This window comes from Notothenia rossii (genome assembly GCF_949606895.1).
Source record: "Notothenia rossii genome assembly, chromosome: 12".
Taxonomy (NCBI): domain Eukaryota; kingdom Metazoa; phylum Chordata; class Actinopteri; order Perciformes; family Nototheniidae; genus Notothenia; species Notothenia rossii.
The window spans coordinates 23,827,305-23,850,647 of record NC_136911.1 but is presented as its reverse complement, the minus strand read 5'-3'; the positions used below and the strand labels follow the sequence as shown (position 1 = coordinate 23,850,647).

At 45.5% G+C, this 23,343-nt stretch overlaps 1 protein-coding gene across 2 annotated transcripts in view; it reads left to right on the top strand.

The window, feature by feature from the left end:
• The first annotated feature begins 1 nt into the window (after position 1).
• Positions 2–23,343, top strand: part of LOC307026582 (histone-lysine N-methyltransferase 2C-like) — a 96,867-nt gene continuing 73,525 nt past the window's right edge. For both annotated transcript variants that reach the window (XM_079662099.1, XM_079662098.1), the window contains exons 1-18: positions 2–314; positions 1,922–2,119; positions 7,428–7,507; positions 7,603–7,716; positions 7,974–8,262; positions 9,256–9,435; positions 10,464–10,486; positions 10,596–10,679; positions 10,910–11,019; positions 11,182–11,332; positions 12,048–12,222; positions 12,753–12,867; positions 13,486–13,637; positions 14,084–20,183; positions 20,286–20,384; positions 20,511–20,567; positions 20,654–20,773; positions 20,865–21,260. In XM_079662099.1, coding sequence (XP_079518225.1) covers positions 1,923–2,119; positions 7,428–7,507; positions 7,603–7,716; positions 7,974–8,262; positions 9,256–9,435; positions 10,464–10,486; positions 10,596–10,679; positions 10,910–11,019; positions 11,182–11,332; positions 12,048–12,222; positions 12,753–12,867; positions 13,486–13,637; positions 14,084–20,183; positions 20,286–20,384; positions 20,511–20,567; positions 20,654–20,773; positions 20,865–21,260 — 8,442 coding nt within the window. In that variant the 5' untranslated portion in view covers positions 2–314; position 1,922. The remainder of the gene's footprint in view (positions 315–1,921; positions 2,120–7,427; positions 7,508–7,602; positions 7,717–7,973; positions 8,263–9,255; positions 9,436–10,463; positions 10,487–10,595; positions 10,680–10,909; positions 11,020–11,181; positions 11,333–12,047; positions 12,223–12,752; positions 12,868–13,485; positions 13,638–14,083; positions 20,184–20,285; positions 20,385–20,510; positions 20,568–20,653; positions 20,774–20,864; positions 21,261–23,343) is intronic.

Below are 23,343 nucleotides of genomic sequence, written 5' to 3'. Positions count from 1 at the left end.
ACAGTGAGTAGTATTCGGGTTTCTTCGGCCCTACTTCTTCTCCTGCTGCTTGCTGACAGGAGGCGGTGCTTCGGTCGCTCCCAAACATGGCCTCCATGACGGAGCGACCGCTTCAACTTTAATTTTTTTCGCCAGTTTTTCAGCTCTAAAACCTGCTTTTTCGCCTCCACTTCATCCCGGGACATGTTTGTTGTGATCGTGTCGATATGGCAGACTCGTGACCCGAGGTTTTCTCCCGGGAAGAGAGTTTAAACTGATCGGTTTTAAGTTGAAGCTGCAAAGCTGGAGAGGAAAAAGAGAATTGCATCAAATCAGTAAGAAGGCTTTTCCTCCCTAGATCTCCAATCGTATGCAGCTTTTAATCCCCGCTTGTGTTTCTCTATCAACTTATACTTGCAATGTTTACATAAAGCGACGAATAAAGGCGCGTTGGAGCTGCTTTCTGATAGCATTTAGCATGCTAGCTGATGCTACAAGCTAACAGAGAAGTGATCAGCAAACTGGGCGATGCGAAGGTAGCTTACATGCTAGCTGATGCTAATGCTAAGATAGATAGAGGAAGCTAACGGCTAACTGCTAACTGCTCGGTTTCTACTATACAGATAAGACAGTATTTACTTTATTGATCCTTTTTGGGTCATTTTCTGCAGGTAAACTAAGCATTGAGTATAATGTGAACATGTACTCAAATAGACGTGAACATAAAACACAAACATCTGAATAGGGTCAATAAACATAAACACAGTTAGAGAGGAGACGCTGTGAGATAAGTACCAAACAATTACAAAACTATATGTTAAGAAAGATGTTATAACATTCAGATATAGTTAGTTAATAACATGAAATATAGATACCTAATAAACACGTACAGTATACTATATTTGTGTTTTCGTCACAGCAGCATGTAAACAAAGCATCGCATATGATGTGAACATGGACATACATGGATTTAAACATTAAGTATATCTCAAAATAAGAAATAAAAAAGGACTTTAAAGTCAAATATATACATACTGACAGTGGAAGATATATATCTGTGAAATAAACCCTATGAAGGGCCAAATTATAGCTTACAACATAGATATATTAACATGGACGATGCAATACATACATTAAATATCAATAATGCAATATATACAGATGGAGTCATTGTGATTTTTGTCCAGTTAGCACTTTCATATTGATCCAAATTGTTCCTACTTCATGTCATTTCAAACTTGATTGGTTAGTTTACACAGACAGGGAATCAGCTTTTGTGTATTTGATACAATACTGCAAAATACTCTGTTAGTATAAAGTATTCATTCAGTAGTAGTAGTAGTAGTAGTAGGAGCAGGAATAGCTCTAATAGCTCTAATAGTACTTGTAGTAGCTCTAGTAGTAGTCATATTAGTGATACTAGTATTAGTAGTGATATTATTGATATTAGTAGTAGTATTATTATTGATAGTAGTAGTAATATTAGTGATAGTAGTAGTGTACAAATGTGCAAAATATTCGGAGGGTCGTGCAGGACTGGCTTATTTAGTAGTAGTAGTAGTAGGAGTGATACTAGTAGTAGTGGTAATAGTAGTATTAGTACAAGTAGTAGCTCTAGTAGTAGTAGTATTATTGGTGGTAGTAGTAGTAGTAGTAGTAGTAGAAGCTCTTATAGTACTTGTAATATCCTACACAGGTATATATATATATATATATATATATATATATATATATATATACACATGTAAAGAAGATATATACAAATATCAATATTTAATTAAAGTGATCTGCAGATATTAAGAGAGGTAACTTGTCTACAAATTATTTAGAGGGTCGTGCAGGGCCGGCTTACTCACTACTTAAATGAAACAAATGACAGATATGTCTCTTCCCCTGAATCACACCTGACCCCTGACCTCTCTGTCTTGTGTTTTTTACCCAGAATGCCGTCTGAGGCTTCTCCCCAGGAGCCTCGGGACCGCGGCCCGTTGCCCCCCGTCACGAGGGCCGGACGCAGCGCTCAGCTGGCCAAAGAAGCGGCCACAAGCCCCGCCCTCGAGAGGCGCTCCAGGGGCCGACCTCGCAAAGATGGTCCCCCGACACCCCCACCTCCAACACCTACACCTCCCAAAGCCAGGAAGTAAGTCTGCTCCTATTGGCTAGCGCTCCAACATATTGTACTACATACTGATATACACCTGAACATCAGCAGGAGAGGACTCTTTAAAGTAGGGACACTACATACTGATATCTGAACATCAGCAGGAGAGGACTCTTTAAAGTAGGGACACTACATACTGATATACACCTGAAGATCAGCAGGAGAGGACTCTTTAAAGTAGAGACACTACACACTGATATACACCTGAACATCAGCAGGAGAGGACTCTTTAAAGTAGAGACACTACATACTGATATACACCTGAACATCAGCAGGAGAGGACTCTTTAAAGTAGAGACACTACACACTGATATACACCTGAACATCAGCAGGAGAGGACTCTTTAAAGTAGAGACACTACATAATTAAATACACCTGAACATCAGCAGGAGAGGACTCTTTAAAGTAGAGACACTACATACTGATACACACCTGAACATCAGCAGGAGAGGACTCTTTAAAGTAGAGACACTACATACTGATATACACCTGAACATCAGCAGGAGAGGACTCTTTAAAGTAGAGACACTACATACTGATATACACCTGAACATCAGCAGGAGAGGACTCTTTAAAGTAGAGACACTACATACTGATATACACCTAAACATCAGCAGGAGAGGACTCTTTAAAGTAGAGACACTACATACTGATATACACCTGAACATCAGCAGGAGAGGACTCTTTAAAGTAGAGACGCTACATACTGATATACACCTGAACATCAGCAGGAGAGGACTCTTTAAAGTAGAGACACTACATACTGATATACACCTGAACATCAGCAGGAGAGGACTCTTTAAAGTAGAGACGCTACATACTGATATACACCTGATCATCAACGGGAGAGGACTCTTTAAAGTAGAGACACTACATACTGATATACACCTGAACATCAGCAGGAGAGGACTCTTTAAAGCAGAGACGCTACATACTGATATACACCTGATCATCAACGGGAGAGGACTCTTTAAAGTAGAGACACTACATACTGATATACACCTGAACATCAGCAGGAGAGGACTCTTTAAAGTAAAGACGCTACATACTGATATACACCTGATCATCAACGGGAGAGGACTCTTTAAAGTAGAGAAACTACATACTGATATACACCTGAACATCAGCAGGAGAGGACTCTTTAAAGTAGAGACACTACATACTGATATACACCTGAACATCAGCAGGCGAGGACTCTTTAAAGTAGAGACACTACATACTGATATACACCTGAACACCAGCAGGAGAGGACTCTTTAAAGTAGAGACACTACATACTGATACACACCTGAACATCAGCAGGAGAGGACTCTTTAAAGTAGAGACACTACATAATTAAATACACCTGAACATCAGCAGGAGAGGACTCTTTAAAGTAGAGACACTACATACTGATACACACCTGAACATCAGCAGGAGAGGACTCTTTAAAGTAGAGACACTACATACTGATATACACCTGAACATCAGCAGGAGAGGACTCTTTAAAGTAGAGACACTACACACTGATATACACCTGAACATCAGCAGGAGAGGACTCTTTAAAGTAGAGACACTACACACTGATATACACCTGAACATCAGCAGGAGAGGACTCTTTAAAGTAGAAACACTACATACTGATATACACCTGAACATCAGCAGGAGAGGACTCTTTAAAGTAGAGACACTACATACTGATATACACCTGAACATCAGCAGGAGAGGACTCTTTAAAGTAGAGACACTACATACTGATATACACCTAAACATCAGCAGGAGAGGACTCTTTAAAGTAGAGACACTACATACTGATATACACCTGAACATCAGCAGGAGAGGACTCTTTAAAGTAGAGACGCTACATACTGATATACACCTGAACATCAGCAGGAGAGGACTCTTTAAAGTAGAGACACTACATACTGATATACACCTGAACATCAGCAGGAGAGGACTCTTTAAAGTAGAGACGCTACATACTGATATACACCTGATCATCAACGAGAGAGGACTCTTTAAAGTAGAGACACTACATACTGATATACACCTGAACATCAGCAGGAGAGGACTCTTTAAAGTAGAGACACTACATACTGATATACACCTGAACATCAGCAGGAGAGAACTCTTTAAAGTAAAGACGCTACATACTGATATACACCTGATCATCAACGGGAGAGTACTCTTTAAAGTAGAGACACTACATACTGATATACACCTGAACATCAGCAGGAGAGGACTCTTTAAAGTAAAGACGCTACATACTGATATACACCTGATCATCAACGGGAGAGGACTCTTTAAAGTAGAGAAACTACATACTGATATACACCTGAACATCAGCAGGAGAGGACTCTTTAAAGTAGAGACACTACATACTGATATACACCTAAACATCAGCAGGCGAGGACTCTTTAAAGTAGAGACACTACATACTGATATACACCTGAACATCAGCAGGAGAGGACTCTTTAAAGTAGAGACACTACATACTGATATACACCTGAACATCAGCAGGAGAGGACTCTTTAAAGTAGAGACAATACATACTGATATACACCTGAACATCAGCAGGAGAGGACTCTTTAAAGTAGAGACACTACATACTGATATACACCTGAACATCAGCAGGAGAGGACTCTTTAAAGTAGAGACACTACATACTGATATACACCTGAACATCAGCAGGAGAGGACTCTTTAAAGTAGAGACATTACATACTGATATACACCTGAACATCAGCAGGAGAGAACTCTTTAAAGTAGAGACACTACATACTGATATACACCTGAACATCAGCAGGAGAGGACTCTTTAAAGTAGAGACACTACATACTGATACACACCTGAACATCAGCAGGAGAGGACTCTTTAAAGTAGAGACACTACATGCTGATATACACCTGAACATCAGCAGGAGAGGACTCTTTAAAGTAGAGACACTACATACTGATATACACCTAAACATCAGCAGGAGAGGACTCTTTAAAGTAGAGACACTACATACTGATATACACCTGAACATCAGCAGGAGAGGACTCTTTAAAGTAGAGACGCTACATACTGATATACACCTGAACATCAGCAGGAGAGGACTCTTTAAAGTAGAGACACTACATACTGATATACACCTGAACATCAGCAGGAGAGGACTCTTTAAAGTAGAGACGCTACATACTGATATACACCTGATCATCAACGAGAGAGGACTCTTTAAAGTAGAGACACTACATACTGATATACACCTGAACATCAGTAGGAGAGGACTCTTTAAAGTAGAGACACTACATACTGATATACACCTGAACATCAGCAGGAGAGGACTCTTTAAAGTAGAGACACTACATACTGATATACACCTGAACATCAGCAGGAGAGGACTCTTTAAAGTAGAGACACTACATACTGATATACACCTGAACATCAGCAGGAGAGGACTCTTTAAAGTAAAGACACTACATACTGATATACACCTGAACATCAGCAGGAGAGGACTCTTTAAAGTAGAGACACTACATACTGATATACACCTGAACATCAGCAGGAGAGGACTCTTTAAAGTAGAGACACTACATACTGATATACACCTGAACATCAGCAGGAGAGGACTCTTTAAAGTAGAGACACTACATACTGATATACACCTGAACACCAGCAGGAGAGGACTCTTTAAAGTAGAGACACTACATACTGATATACACCTGAACATCAGCAGGAGAGGACTCTTTAAAGTAGAGACACTACATACTTAAATACACCTGAAAATCAGCAGGAGAGGACTCTTTAAAGTAGAGACACTACATACTGATATACACCTGAACACCAGCAGGAGAGGACTCTTTAAAGTAGAGACACTACATACTGATACACACCTGAACATCAGCAGGAGAGGACTCTTTAAAGTAGAGACACTACATACTGATATACACCTGAACATCAGCAGGAGAGAACTCTTTAAAGTAGAGACACTACATACTGATATACACCTGAACATCAGCAGGAGAGGACTCTTTAAAGTAGAGACACTACATACTGATATACACCTGAACATCAGCAGGAGAGGACTCTTTAAAGTAGAGACTCTACATACTCAATATTGTGATATGAGGCTAGATATCGTCTTCGATGTTGATATCTTAATATCCTAAGTTATTCTTTTTGTAAAATCTGCATTTCTGTAAATAGAGCAGTTCTTTTATTTACCTGCTTAGTCATTGAACCCACTGAAGATCATTTCTGTGTAAATACTTTAAGAAAGCATCAAAAGTGAACCTGTTTAATTTTGATATAACATCAAGGTGTTACATTTCTCAGTCATATTTGTAGATGGTGTTTTAGTGGGCGGGGCCTCAGGTGAACTTCCTGTCTGACCCTTTAACCTACATACATGTGTGTGTTTATCTGTGTCAGAGTGCAATATTCCAACTTTCTGGTGTGTCTAAAACACATCACGGCTGCCTTTCTAATTCATTCGGCTTTATTAATAACTAATACTGAGACACACACACACACACACACACACACACACACACACACACACACACACACACACACACACACACACACACACACACACACACACACACACACACACAGGTCTGCAAGAGTGAGTGTGGCCGTTTCTCCATGTCGAGTGAACCTGCTGCAGAGCCACTATTTCAAGTATACTACGTCATCGAGTGGCGCCGAATGCTGGGCATTTAACGTGCAATTAAACAATCCTTCGGCGCCACTCGATGACGTAGTATACTTGCAATAGTGGCTCTGCAGCAGGTTCACTCGACATGGAGAAACGGCCAGTGTGTGTTTGTGTGTGTTGGAGAGGAAGTGGTTAAGTTGCATGCTGGGTAATGAGCAGAGAGGAGGAGGAGGAGGGGGATGTGTGTGTTTGTGTGTTATGGAATGGTGTCAGCTCCGGGTTTTACTTTCTGCCACACACACACACACACACACACACACACACACACACACACACACACACACACACACACTGGATCTATGAGTGTGTGTGTGTGTGTGTGATCTCTGCTGTGTTATTGATATGATGATATCTGATGTAACATGAATACAGTGATGTGATTGTTTTTTTATTGAGTTTCTAATGTGTGTGTGTGTGTGTGTGTGTGTGTGTGTGTGTGTGTGTGTGTGTGTGTGTGTGTGTGTGTGTGTGTGTGTGTGTGTGTGTGTGTGTGTGTGTGTGTGTGTGTGTGTGTGTGTGTGTGTGTGTGTGTGTGTGTGTGTGTGTGTGTGTGTGTGTGTGTGTGTGTGTGTGTGTGTGTGTGTGTGTGTGTGTGTGTGTGTGTGTAGGGGGCGGAGTCGAGGTCGAGCCCAGGTAGATGATGAAGAGAGTATGGACGCCACGGAGAAAAACCCCCCCCAGAAGACAGGTGAGTTTACCTGAGCTTCTCTGATGGTTAGTCTCATCTTCATTGAGTTCACGTTGATTGATTAAGTGTGTGTGTGTGTGTGTGTGTGCACACAGAGGTGAAGGAGAAGACAACAGGACGTCGTCGCTCCACCTCCAGGAGGAAGTCCAACACAAACCCAGAACCTGATCCCAGTCCAGAACCAGAGACAGAGCCGGACCCCGAACTCGGTCAGTGGAGTTTCATTTTGTTAATTTAATACTTTTTTAACCTATTTTTTATTTTGTTTGTCTTATAATTTATATATTTTTTAACCAGCCAATATCATTTTAAGGTAGCTATTCCTTATTATTTATTATAGGAATAAACAAAATAAGCACGAATTAAAAATAATTTTCTTTTAACTTTTTTTATTTTTATATAAAGGATATTGTTTTAATTCAGTTATAGTTCCCATTAATAACCCTTCCCCTGACCCCTCTCTCAGCGCCACCGGCCCCCAGTCCTGCTCCAGCTTCCAGTCCAGAGAAGGAGCCTCCCGTCAGACCCTCTTCCCCAGACCTGATCCCAGTCCAGAGCCCTGGTCCTGGGGAGGAAGAGGAGGAGGAGGTCCAGCCAATCCTTAGCCCCGCCCCTGTGGATCAGAGCCCCGCCCCCTCCAGTACTCCAGCCTCCCCCTGCCCCCCACTGGAGGACGAGGACTCTCTCTCTCCCCTCTTCCAGCTGTCGGACGAAGGGGGATCGCCCACCCCCAGTTTGGGACACACCAAAAAACGGTGAGACTGTGTGTGTGTGTGTGCTGAAAGTGTGTGTGTGTGCTGAACGTGTGTGTGTGTGCTGAACGTGTGTGTGTGTGTGTTGAACATGTAACCTAATATGACGCCTGTATACGTTTTGTACGTGTGTGTGTGTGTGTGCTGAACGTGTGTGTGTGCTGAACGTGTGTGTGTGTGTGTGTGTTGAACGTGTGTGTGTGTATGTTGAACGTGTGTGTGTGTGTGTTGAACATGTAACGTAATATGACGCCTGTATACGTGTTGTACGTGTGTGTGTGTGTGTGTTGAACGTGTGTGTGTGTGTGTGTGTTGAACATGTGTACGTGTGTGTGTGTTGAACGTGTGTGTGTGTGTGTGTGTTGAACATGTGTACGTGTGTGTGTGTTGAACGTGTGTGTGTGTGTGTGTGTTGAACATGTGTACGTGTGTGTGTGTTGAACGTCTGTGTGTGGGTTGAACGTGTGTGTGTGTGTGTGTGTGTGTGTTTGTGTGTGTATGTGTGTGTGTGTGTGTGTGTACACGTGTGTGTGTGTGTGTACACGTGTGTGTGTGTGTGTGTGTGTGTTGAACGTGTAACCTAATATGACGCCTGTATATGTGTTGTACTTGTGCTTTACGTGTGTGTGTGTGTACATGTACGTGTGTGTGTGTGTGTTGAACATGTGTGTGTGTGTTGAACGTGTGTGTGTGTGTGTGAGTGTGTTGAACGTGTAACCTAATATGACGCCTGTATATGTGTTGTACGTGTGCTTTACGTGTGTGTGTGTGTGTGTACATGTACGTGTGTGTGTGTGTGTGTTGAACATGTGTGTGTGTGTGTGTGTGTGCTGAACATGTGTGTGTGTGTGTTGAACGTGTGTGTGTGTGTGTTGAACGTTTAACCCAATTGCCTGTCTTATTTTTTCACTTTTTCCAACTGTTTCTGTACTTTTCTCTATCTATAAACAATGTGATAAGGTCTTAACACATCTCCCCCCCCCCCCCCATCTCAAGGTTGAAGCAATGTGCCTTCTGTTCCCTGGGCTCCGCCCCCCCCCTGGGCCTCGGCCCCCTGGTGGTGTTCGGCCCCACGCCGGGTTACATCCCACTACACATCCTCAACAGCCGCTCGCCCCCCGATCGAGACAACGACTGCCACGACCACTGTTACCACGGAGACCAGGCCCCGCCGCTGTGAGTCAAAATAAGAGCGTACCATCATTAAACCATTAAACCCCCTCGTTCTTAACCATTTGTAAATCCACCTTTTACACTTCCTTTGCCTCCTGAAATGTAAATCCGTAATGTCTCTGTTAAACACACACAAGACTAACAATACCATTTATTAGGGATGTCCCGATCACCTTTTTTTGCTCCCGATCCGATTCCGATCATTTGACTTTGACAATTTGCCGATACCGATTTTTCCCGATCCGATCTTTATGCAATGCATTAAGAGACAAAAAGAAAAAAAGCATTCAAGTTGTCCCTTAAGGTTATTTTTTTATTTAAATTGGATATTCTATCCAACATGGATATAGCTTCTTTCTTTCACAGCAGCATTGGATCAGTTCAGTTGTGCAGCATTGGATCAAAACAAAATAAAGCTTATCAGTACTCGTTAGCTTACTGCTACAATTAGACACTGCGCCCACTCTGTTGCCAGATTTGAGAGAAATAAGCAGGTCTATGAAAACAAGCCCCAAAGAAGCAACACATACATGATGTTCTGTCATTTGAAACCAAAACTAAGGCCTCAGGATGACTTTAAGACTTGAACATGCTCATTTTTGTTTTGTAACATTGAATACAACATTTAAAAAAAAGAAAAAATCCCGATCCCCGATTTTTTTTCCTCCCGATTCCGATCTTTTGAAAATCACGTGATCGGCTCCTATCCCCGATCACGTGATCGGATCGGGACACCTCTACCATCTAACAGAGTACAAGACTATATGATAATTTGACACAACACTCATGAGGTTTGAGATTAATTAATTAATTAAGTGTGTGTGTGTGTGTGTGTGTGTGTGTGTGTGTGTGTGTGTGTGTGTGTGTGTGTGTGTGTGTGTGTGTGTGTGTGTGTGTGTGTGTGTGTGTGTGTGTGTGTGTGTGTGTGTGTGTGTGTGTGTGTGTGTGTGTGTGTGTGTGTGTGTGTGTGTGTGTGTGTGTGTGTGTGTGTGTGTGTGTGTGTGTGTGTGTGTGTGTGTGTGTGTGTGTAGGTGCAGCAGTCCAGAACAGTGTGGTGAGTACAAGCTTTTTCTCTCCGTCTGATATAAATGTACATTTCTTTTATGTAGAAATAAAAAATGTTGTTGTTGTGATGTTTTTAAATGTTTTTCTGGGTGTTTCAGAGTCTTCCTCAGAGTTCCTGGATCAGTTAGGACCCGTTGGCCTTCCTCACGACATCAACGTCCAATCACTGTTCGACCCCACAGGTACAGGAAGTCCCCTTTAAACCTCCTGTCCTCAGTCCTTCCTCAGATAAATCTGACTGTGTGTGTGTGTGTGTGTGTGTGTGTGTGTGTGTGTGTGTGTGTGTGTGTGTGTGTGTGTGTGTGTGTGTGTGTGTGTGTGTGTGTGTGTGTGTGTGTGTGTGTGTGTGTGTGTGTGTGTGTGTGTGTGTGTGTGTGTGTGTGTGTGTGTGTGTGTGTGTGTGTGTGTGTAGGTCAGTGCTGTGCTCACCTGCAGTGTGCAGCCTGGTCAGAGGGGGTGTGTCGCGGCGAGGGCCAATCACTGCTCTACGTTGACAAAGCCATCGACTCAGGAAGCACACAGGTACCATGTTATTATTATGTATTTCAGTTCACAGTCACATACATACATGCCTGTGATCTACATTTTTCATTGCCATATCTACACTGTAGCTAATGACAATAAAGCCTTGAAACTTGATATGTAAACAAGAACTAAGCCCCGCCCCCTTCTACCTGTCCTCAGGTGTGTGCGTTCTGCCGTCGGCTCGGAGCGTCGCTGCGTTGCCGGGAAACGAGTTGTGGGCGGAGCTTTCACTTCCCGTGTGCTGCAGCCGCCGGAGCTCTGCAGAACTGGAACCAGAGACACACACTGTGCAGCAGACACACACACTCAGGTACACACACACACACACTCAGGTACACACACACACACACACACACACACACACACACACACACAAAAACACACACACACACACACACACACTCACACTCATGTACACACATTCACTCAGGTACACAAACATACACTCAGGTACGCACACACATTTTGTTAGTAAAATCTCACTCGTCCCCGTCTTGATCTTGAATCTCAGGATCCATGTATCTGTGATCCTCTCCAGAATGGAAGGAGTCATCACATACAGAGCATCAAGTAGTTCCTGAACAGTGTCCTTCACATGCTGATATCCAAGAGAGGGAGTTCCACAGTCACAAGATGGAGGAATAGAAAGCAGTATTCAATGTTTACTTCAGATTAGCTCCACGTCAGAAATGATCATGCTTGTCATGTCTCTCTCCATAGAGGCTGAGTCATCATGTTAATCACATAGCTATCATATGCCTCAAACAGTCCTGATGCTCTGCTAGGTAATCACACATCCTGTCATGTTCACAGTTGATACCTTTGTGATCATGGTACTCAGCATGTGAAGGACACTGTTCAGGAACTAGTTGATGCTCTGTATGTGATGACTACTTTCATTCTGGAGAGGATCACAGATACATGGATCCTGAGATTCAAGCTCAAGCCGGTGACGAGTGAGATTTTTCTAACACTAACCCTCACACAAATATATGAATATTTGTATGCATTCTCTCTCTCTGCAGCGTCCTCCTCGCCGTGTGTGTTGTGTTCGAGTGACGGAGACACCGGCGGGGTGTTGACATGTTGTTGCTGCGGGAACTGTTACCATGGCAGCTGCCTGGACCCCCCCCTTGACCCCTCCCCCCTGCACCGGGCAGGGTGGCAATGTCCTCAGTGCAGAGTGTGTCAGAGCTGCAGGTAACACATGTACACACACGCACACGCACACACACACACACGCACACACACACACACACGCACACACACACGCACACACACACGCACGCACGCACACACACGCACACACACACACGCACACACACACGCACGCACACACACACCCACACACACACACATTCCACAGGCCATAAGACTGTTAAACACCTGAACTTTTGAAAGGACATTCATCTGTCTGCAACTTAGAAATTATGTATCTAATATATCATATTCCAATTACTTGTATATAGACTCTCCTTGCACTATTTCTATTCTATTTTATTTTATTTGGATTTACGTTATTATTATTATTGCACAGGATAGAAAGCAGAGCGTTTTGTAATGATGATAATGTATATAGTGGTGGTGTGGCAGTTCTCTTATCATCATTTAAATGAAATTCAGATGAATTGTTAAGCAATATTTTCGAAAGGAGGCTCCACACACACTTCTACCGTCTATGAAAAGTGTTTAAGTTGACGTGCATGAGTCATAACTCCCTTGTGTGTTAGGTTGCGAGGGGATGATGATGTGTTGCTGGTGTGTCAGCGCTGTGATAAATCCTACCACACACTCTGTCTCAAACCTCCTCTGGATCACACACCGAGCACCGGTTGGAGCTGCAAGGTGAGATATAAACACACACACACACACACACACACACACACACACACACACACACACACACACACACACACACACACACACACACACACACACACACACACACACACACACACACACCTAGGAATTGGGGAAAGGAAGCACCACCAACGAAAAACTAATGGGTAACAATTGTGTAAGAAATCTTTTTTGATGGAAAAACTGACTCATAAATTCAGATTGTAAGAAACACAACTCAACAGAAAGTGGGGGAAATTGACTCAAAACAAAGACATTTCACTAGAACAATAGCTAATAGTTACGTGTATCATCAAGAATATAATAACATGAAGACATATCCCTTTTATATTGCCTTGCTGGCCTTTTGTTACATTACATGTCACTTGTTGGACGCTTTATCCAAAGCAACTTACATACTCAATACTGTGGACAAGGATCCATTTGGGGTGAAGTGTCTTCGACACAACGACATGCTGACTGCAGTGGGGTTTGAACCTGTGACCCCCTGATCCGAACACCTACGGACAACCCACTACGCCACACGCCTCCCAATGTTACATCATTGTTATGTTGTTGTAACCCCGAGTGTTTTTATTTTATTTTTTAAACTCTGTCCTCCAGAACTGCAGAATCTGCCGCCGCTGTAGTGTGAGGTCATCAGGCCAGTGGGCCAATCACCCGTTTCTGTGCGAGACATGTGACCCGGCCCTGCCCTGCCCTCTCTGTGACCTCAACACACCACAGGACTATTGGACCTGTATCTGCTGCTATAGGTACACTAAGTTTATGGAGTGTTTTCTTATACATTACAGAAGCACATATAAGGGGAATAGAAAAGGTCCAAGTACAGAACCTTGCGGGACTCCATGGCGCTTTTATTGTTAAATTGGAATCAAACTAGCTTATAGCTGTTCCTTTAATGCTAATCAATGTCCCAGTCTGTGTAAAATTATGCAATGGTCAATTGTGATAAATGGAGCACTGATTCCTTTGTCTGATGCTATTTAAAAGGTAACTTGAAACTTTTACCAGAGCTAGGATGAACTCTAAATCCTGACTAAATATCTTCAAATAAACAATTGTTATGTGTAAAGACAGGCAACTGATTAGCAAATGCTTTCTCGAAGATGTGTGGTCCTGCAAATAAGACTAGCTTTCTGTGGTTTGGAGATTAATTATCTAACAGACAAGCTGACATGTTTGTGTGTTTTGTCTACAGGTGTGTCCATACAGAGTGTATCGTCCAGGCTGGGGAGGGCAGGGCGGGGTCTGAAGATTACGTCTGCTCCACCTGCAGGCCTCAGGAAGAGGAGCCACTCAGTCCTACCCCGGCCCCCCCTCTCAGTTCCACACAGACAACTTCCAACAGCATTTTAGAGCCACCACAACTTCTAAGTCACACAGAGGCTCCGCCCATCAGTCCCACAGCTCATAGTCAAGTCCAGCTTACATGCTCGGAGTCACCACAGAGTCCTGACGAGACCCTGTGCACACAACAAGGTCTGACACCACCTCATCCTGAACACACAGAAATACCTAGTCCTGCACCATCCTTACCTGAGCAACAAGAGCTCCAACAAAGTCCAGCACCATCACACCCTGAAACCACAGAACTCAAACAAAGTCCCTCACCTTTACACCATGAGCAGACGGAGCTCCAAAATAGTCCTGCATCATCCCTCCCTGAGCAAAAAGAGCTCCAAAAAAGTCCTGCTTCCTCCCACCCTGATCCTACAGAACTCCAACGAATTCCCTCGCCATTGCACCCCGATCCAAAAGAGCTCCAAAATAGTCCTGTTCCATCGCACCCTGATCCTACAGAACAACCACATAGTCCTGTTGCATCGCACCCTGATCCTACAGAACAACCACATAGTCCTGTTCCATCGCACCCTGATCCTACAGAACAACCACATAGACCTGTTCCATCACACCCTGATCCCACGGAACAACCACATAGTCCTGTTCCATCGCACCCTGATCCCACGGAACAACCACATAGTCCTATTCCATCGCACCCTGATCCCACGGAACAACCACATACTCCTGTTCCATCACACCCTGATCCCACGGAACAACCACATAGTCCTGTTCCATCACACCCTGATCCCACGGAACAACCACATAGTCCTGTTCCATCGCACCCTGATCCCACGGAACAACCACATAGTCCTGTTCCATCGCACCCTGATCCCACGGAACAACCACATAGTCCTGTTCCATCGCACCCTGATCCCACGGAACAACCACATAGTCCTGTTCCATCGCACCCTGATCCCACGGAACAACCACATAGTCCTGTTCCATCGCACCCTGATCCCACGGAACAACCACATAGTCCTGTTCCATCGCACCCTGATCCCACGGAACAACCACATAGTCCTGTTCCATCACACCCTGATCCCACGGAACAACCACATAGTCCTGTTCCATCGCACCCTGATCCCACGGAACAACCACATAGTCCTGTTCCATCGCATCCTGATCCCATGGAACAACCACATAGTCCTGTTCCATCGCACCCTGATCCCACGGAACAACCACATAGTCCTGTTCCATCGCACCCTGATCCCACGGAACAACCACATAGTCCTGTTCCATCGCACCCTGATCCCACGGAACAACCACATAGTCCTGTTCCATCGCACCCTGATCCTACAGAACAACCACATAGTCCTGTTCCATCACACCCTGATCCTACAGAACAACCACATAGTCCTGTTCCATCGCACCCTGATCCTACAGAACAACCACATAGTCCTGTTCCATCGCACCCTGATCCCACGGAACAACAAAATAGTCCTGTATCATCTCACCTTGAAACGTCAGAGTGCGAACCAATCCCTGAGCAATCCTACTGCAATCCAACAGAGCTCCAAAACAGTCCTTTGCAATCCCAGACAGATCCCACAGAATTCCCACAAAGTCCTGCACCATTCCTCCCTGATCCTACAGAACTCCAAAAAATGCCTTCGCCATCGCACCCGGATCAAACGGCGCTCCAGAATAGTCCTGCACCATCGCACCCTGATCCTACAGAACAACTTAATATTCCTCCACAATCTCACCATGAAACGTCAGAGCTCGAACACATTTCTGAGCAATCCCTCCCCGATCCAACAGAGCTCCGAAACAGTCCTTCACCATTCCAACTTGTACCCACAGAACTCCCACAAAGTCCTGCACCATCGCACCCTGATTCGATAGAACTAGAAAGGAGTCCTGCACCATCCGGCACTGAACCCACAGAGCTCCAACACAGTCCTTCGCCATCACAGACAGATCCCACAGAACTCCCACAGAGTCCTACATCATCCCACCCTGAACTCACAGAGCTCCAAGAAATTCCTGCGCCATCTCACCCTGAGCTCGTAGAAACACATCAAATTCCTGTCCCGTCGCAACTCGGTCCCACAGAACTCCAAAATAGTCCTGCACCATCGCAGCCTGATTCGATAGAACTCGAAAAGAGTCCTGAACCATCCAACCCTGATCCCACAGAACTCCAAAAGAGTGTTTCCTCTGGCAATGAACCTGGGGAGATCCCACAAATTAATTCGCCATCTCACCCTGAACCCAGAGAGCTTCAAGAAGTACCTTCGGCATGCCCACCTGTTTCAACAGAGTTCCAAAAGAGTCCTGTAGCATCGCAACATGAAACCCTAGAACTCCAACGAATAACTGAAACATCCCAATCTGAACCCACAGAGCTTCAGCCATGCCCACCTGACTCAACAGAACTCCAAAAAAGTCCTGCACCATCCCATGTCGAACCCACAGAACTCAATAACAGTCCTGCACCATCTCATCCGGTTCCCACAGAACTCCAAAAAAGTCCTGAACCATCGTATCTTTCTTCCACTGAGTTACAGCAAAGTCCTTCACCAGCCCACTCAGACCCAACAGAACTCCAAAGCGGTTCTGTACCATCTCATCCTGATCATGAAGAACTACAAGACACTCCTGTTCCATCTCATCAAGATTTCACAGAGCTACAACAAAGTCCACCAACATCTCACAGTGGCCCAACAAATGTAATGGAAACACCAGCTTCATTGAATCCTTTAGAGTACCAGGAGAGCCCCACCTCACCTCAAGTTAGTCTGACAGAGGATCAACGAAGCCCGACACATGTGACCTTCTTTCAGGCTCAGCAGAGTCCTTGTCAGGTCAGGAACACCTCTTCCAGCCCAACCCAGAACTCCACAGAGGATCAGGTTTTGGCCACAGACTTTCAGCACAGTCCAATGCAGGGTAGTCCTTTGGCTTGTAGCCTTGTACGTTCTCCAGTAGGGTTTAGTCCTACCTGGGTTCTGTCCGGACCTGAGCAGATCCCTTCACCACACACTTCACAGTCACCGCTCGACACACCATGTAGTCCTGCTCACAACATCACACAGCTTCAGAACAGAACCCCACAAAGACAGCATAGTCCTACACCACATAGTCCTTCACAGGTCAGCACACAGAGTCCCCCACAGGAGGCCGAACGTACACTGGATCATGAGAGCCCTGGGCCAGCACAGGGCCTTTCTACACTGAACCTCTCACCACAAAGACCCGCCTCACTGCGTTCCATCTCAGCGCCATGTAGCCCCTCACCGGCCTCCCTTAGAGCCACAGAGTGTAGTCTGTCCCAGCCTGCCAGCCCAGTACAGGGCCAGTCTACAAAGCCTTTGCAGCTTCCTACTCAGTCAAGACTGACAAAGGAACTAACAGGTACCACAGAGCCTAACATTGGTGCCCAAACACTGGAAAGTAGCCCCTCCTCTAACCACGGCACAGATGAAGAACTTCCAGACGAGCCCGGACTCAGCCCCCATCACGGTCCTTCCACGCCAACACCAGAAAGCCTTGTTCACATTAGCCTAACTAGCTCACCTTGTGAAACGGAGGAAGTTCCTCCCCCAACTAGCTTCACTCAGGGGGTTCCTTCTTTTGCAAGCTGCACAGAAGCTACTGAAGAGAGCCCCACACATATCCAAAACAGCATACCAGTGGAGACTATCCTTGCAGAGACCGGTCCATCAGCAGAACTGGCTGCATCCATCCAGCCGAGCCAGGATGAGGAGATGATCGAAGGTGGCAACTCTCCAAGTTCTTTTATTCTGTCAGAAAGTCCTCTGAGCCACCCGGACAGTCAAACAGAAGCTAACAGCGTGGTGGACTATATGCATGTTCAAGAGGGAACTAGTATTAGTTTTTCAGACCCCCCACAGACTGAGGCGAGCAGCCAAAGTCCAACAAGTCCTGGTCAGTCAAATGTTCAAATTATCGGCAGTCCTTGTCCTGCTTCTCCAGGTCAAACAAGCCTCCTGCCAGTTAGCTTTAGTACTCCACACTGTAGTAGCTCACGGTCTGCTAGCCACAGTCCACCTAGGTCTAGTCCTGCTGGTCAAGCTAGTCCTGTTCACATACAGAGCACCTGTAGTCCAGTCCAAAGACGGTCTCCCTCGTTAGCTAGCTCAACAAACAGCAGCCCCGCACATGCTACTGTATTGGCTTGTTTTAGCCCACCTCACAGTCCAGCTCAGGCCAGGGAAACGCCTCGTAGCCCCGCTCACAGCCCGGCTATCGACACAGGAACCAGTTCAAGTCTGGATGTGGACTCTAGTTCCATCCTCCAGAGCTGCAATCTTCCCAGTGTGGTTCGCATGGATCCTTATATTGTTATTAAGCAGATGAGCCCAGCACCTGCCAGTTCTCTACCTGATGGCTCTGTTAGTCCCAACCAGGCCCCGGCTAGTCCTATTTCCACCCCCAAGCACGGCCCTGCCTCCCATGCTGTTGATGCTACTTCCACCCCGGCTAGTCCGAGCCATGCTAGTCCCACTCAGGATACCACTGCGATGCCTAGCACTACCCACATTAGTGAAACCCCCGCTAGTCCCCCTACCTGCACCCCCTCACAGGTTAGCCCTCCTCATGCTAGCTCTGTGCACAGTAGCCCAGCTGCTAGTCCGGTTCATGGTCCTGTACTGTCAGGTGAGACAGAAGTTAGTCCTACAAACCCTCTGAGGCTAGAGGGTGGTTCTGGTCCTGCTAGCCCTCTGAGGCTAGAGGCTAGTCCTGGTAGCCCTCTGCGGTGTGAGGCTAGTCCTGGTAGCCCTCTGCGGTGTGAGGCTAGTCCTGGTAGCCCTCTGCGGTGTGAGGCTAGTCCTGGTAGCCCTCTGCGGTGTGAGGCTAGTCCTGGTAGCCCTCTGCGGTGTGAGGCTAGTCCTGGTAGCCCTCTGCGGTGTGAGGCTAGTCCTGGTAGCCCTCTGCAGTGTGAGGCTAGTCCTGGTAGCCCTCTGCGGTGTGAGGCTAGTCCTGGTAGCACTGTGCAGCTCGAGGCTAGTTCTAGTCCTGCTAGCCCTCTGAGGCTAGAGGCTAGTCCTGGTAGCTCTCTGAGGCTAGAGGCTAGTCCTGGTAGCTCTCTGAGGCTAGAGGCTAGTCCTGGTAGCCCTCTGCGGTATGAGGAGACTCCTGGGAGCCCTCTGCGGTGTGAGGAGACTCCTGGTAGCCCTCTGCGGTGTGAGGCTAGTCCTGGTAGCCCTCTGCGGTGTGAGGAGACTCCTGGTAGCCCTCTGCGGTGTGAGGCTAGTCCTGGTAGCCCTCTGCGATGTGAGGCTAGTCCTGGTAGCCCTCTGCGGTGTGAGGAGACTCCTGGTAGCCCTCTGCGGCTAGAGGCTAGTCCTGGTAGCCCTCTGCGGTGTGAGGAGACTCCTGGTAGCCCTCTGCGGTGTGAGGAGACTCCTGGTAGCCCTCTGCGGTGTGAGGCTAGTCCTGAGGATTCTGAATCCAGTTTTATTCTCACGAGCCCCGTACAGCCTGAAGCTGGTCCTGGTTCTGGTCCTGAGGAGGAGAAGTTTGAGCAGGAAAAGGAGCCTGAAGAGGAGGAGGAGGAGGAGGAGGAGGAGGAGGAGGAGGAGGAGGAGGAGGAGGAGGAGGAGAAGTTTGAAGAAGAGGAGGAAGAGGAGGAAGAGGAAGGTCATCAGACAGTAAAGGAGAGTCCATTAGAAGAGGAGTCGGAGGGAGGGGAGCAGGAAGTCCTGAATGAAGACTCTCCTCTCGATGCTCCTCCCTCACCACACTCTGCCTTACCCCTTCCTCCCTCCCCCTCTCCTCCCCCTCCTCACAGAACTGCCTTAACCCCCCACAGTCGCCCTCCTCTTTCCACCAATCAAAGAGAAACCCCAACTCCCTGTCATGTGACATCAACGGACGACGAAAGCCAATCACAGAGCCAGGTTCAATCCACCAAAGACGAGCACCAATCACAAGCGGAGCCTTCAGAGAGGGGGGCGGGACATGAACTACAGGAGCCAATGGCGGAAGAGGCGAGTATTTAAATTTAGACTTTTTTGATGCTAAATAGTTTCTTAAAAAATACTTTATTTTCTTATCATATTTTTTACTGAATCTTGATTCTGATTCTGAAGGAGCAGGAAGAAAGGGAGAAGCAGGAGGACCAATCACACGCTCAGCCTTCAGAGAGAGGGGCGGGACATCTCCAGCAGCCAATAGCACCGGAGGAGGAGGCAAGTATTTTCATATATTCCTTTTTTTCTACCTTTTTTTAAAATGCTAAATACTTTCTTAAAAAATACTTGCTTTTTTTACTATGGTTATATTTTTGACTGACTCTTTTGATTCTGATTCTGAAGAGGGAGGCGGGGCTTGAACTACAGCAGCCTATAGCAGCAGAGGAGGAGGAGGAGGCGGCAAGTATTAATACTTTTTTTAATGCTAAATAGTTTCTTAAAAAATACTTTGTCTTTATTATCGTTTTTTTTTTCTGATTCTGAAGGAGGAGGACGAGGAACTGGAGGAAGAAAGGGAGAAGCAGGAGGACCAATCACACGCTCAGCCTTCAGAGAGAGGGGCGGGACATGAACTCCAGCAGCCAATAGCAGCAGCAGAGGAGGAGGCAAGTATTTTCATTTTTTTTATGCTAAATATTTTCTTCCAAAACACTTTCTTTTTATTATCGTTATACTTTTGACTGACTTTTTTTTTAGATTCTGAAGAAGGAGGCGGGGCTTGAACTACAGGAGCCAATAGCAGCAGCAGCAGAGGAGGAGGATCTGTACGACCAATCAGACGTGGAGGAGCTTGAAATGGACGCCTCTTTAGACCTGGAGGTGATGGCGTTGATGACCTCGTCTCCCCCTCCTTCTCTCCTTCACCTTTCCTCCCCCATTCTTCCCCCACGGACATCTCGAAGACTTCCTCTCCCCTTTTCCTCCAGACCCTCCGATGACCTCTCCATCCGCTTGAGGTCGTCTCCCTTCTCCACCGAAGCCTCTCCAGAAACCTCCCCACTCAGAGCCCCCGTCACCCCCCCTCCTCTCTCCCCTCCCTCACCCCTTCTCCGGTACTCACCCCCAATCAGAGAAACGACACCACTCTCAAAGGTAAATGTAAAATATGTCTAATATGGTTTTTCCCTACTCCTCCCTGACTGGCTCATCAGGGCAATACAGCTATAGATACAAATACAGAGATAATATAAAATAAAAATTCAGTTTGGAGTCACATTCTCATTTGACCATTTGCTCCATCAAAATCAGTTGCATTGACCCGAAGACAGAGGAAAGAGGAGATTCCTAGCTTTCTGATGATATCAGGATTGTTGTTGTTCTCCAAATATTAAGCTAAATATGTCACATCATATAATGACTGTCACCGAGTCATCATTTTGAGAAAAAGGCCTTCAAAGTTTCCTCTTCTCTGGAATTCATCGATCTGATTGGTTATTAGCAAATAATCAAAATACTACGGAGGGAAGATATTTTCGTTTGGATTACTGGGGGAAGCGTGTGTGTGTATTGTGTTCAGTGTTTCCCCTACCATTGTCTTGGAGGGGCGCTATGCCCCACCAACGGAGCCCCGCGTTGGAATTCAAGGTGTTTAAAAAAAATATATATATTATACTTATTTTATTTTTATTATTATACTTTTTTTTTTTATATATATATATTGCACCAAATTGCAAATAATCAATAACTACTGTCACTTTTCACATTGAACATCTGCTCTTTTATTAAATAAACGCTTTCATTTGAAAGAGCCTGTGACAGCATCCCATCAGCTGTTGTGCAAAGAAACATTGGGCTACTAGTCATCTCGAACCGTCAGTTTAAAAAACAAGGTGCGATACCGTTCCGATAAATATCAATAATTTCAAACATCGTGGGGAAATTCCTTCGAGTCATTTTGAAGTTTTGGGGGAAGACGGAAGTGACGTCAATGCGGGAACGCTTCACTGTGCGGCGAGAGAGCCAAACACGGACAAAGTGTGCTGTCATGCGTAGAAATGGTGAATTACTGAGTTTAGGAACGTTCATAACGTTTTAATGAAGTTGACTACGGTATATTCATATTTGTCAGTGCTTTCATGTTAATTCGGCGAACATAAACACAAATGATCGAGATGAAGATGATTTAAAAATTGTTTGTTTGAGCCGGTCTGCATTTCCTGATGAGAAAACAAACCGATGCTTTTTGTAGTTGTAGTACCAACGTGGATTAAACGTGGTTTTTTACCACAATGTGGGGAAACTAATGGATCAAATGCACGGATTATGATTATTATTATTATTATTATTATTATTATTATTATTCCCACTCCGATCGGGACACTAGGTCCACCGTTTCCCCGCAGCGAGGCTCCCCCCGTTAACAGTTTACGTGGGCTGGGCTGGGTGCAGTGGCGGACTGGCCGGTACCGAAGTGGGCCGGTCGAGAGTCCCGGGATGATTTGTAGTCCCAGTCCACCACCGGCTACATGACCGTATGATCGCCCATATTGACGCCCCTAATTCCTAAACTTCTAACAGATACAACATAAACCGATCCTTCAGCCTCAGATGAGCTCTCAGACACGTTCAAAATAAACTGTCATCGCTGTCTGAGCTTGCTGCTGTGTGCGCCATCGTGCGTTTACATGCAGATGCTGGGATCCTGAACGGGGCCGCTGGAGCGCTGTGCCCGCAATGAAGGCACACATCATTTGGCGGGACTTGAAGAATCCCAGAGAAGATCCAGAAAATGGTCGACATTGAAGGAAAGATTAATGGTTATCAAAATACAAATATCCAAAATCAGTTCAGTCACGGTTTTCAAGGGGACAATATTTACTCTCACTGATGGGTTTGGATGATGGGGGAAACTCGTGTCACAGGCTCTTTAAGTTGTGAGTTTAGTGTTTTTAGGATTACAAACAAAAATATCCCCCCCCCCCCCCCGTTCAGGCAGCACCCCCCCCCCAAAGCAGTAAACCTTGGTAGGGGAAAACCGGCTGTTGTTACGCCTGCTGTGACGTTTTATTTATCTCTACCTTTTTTTGTTTTTCGTGCTGTGATTTCTTGATATCTGTTTGCCTTTCATTTTAAATGTCTTGTCTTATTCTGTAGAAATAATAATGTGTGCAGGTTGTCCATTAAAACCTTTTTGACAACCTGCGCACACACCTGTTGTTTGTGTGTATTTGACACT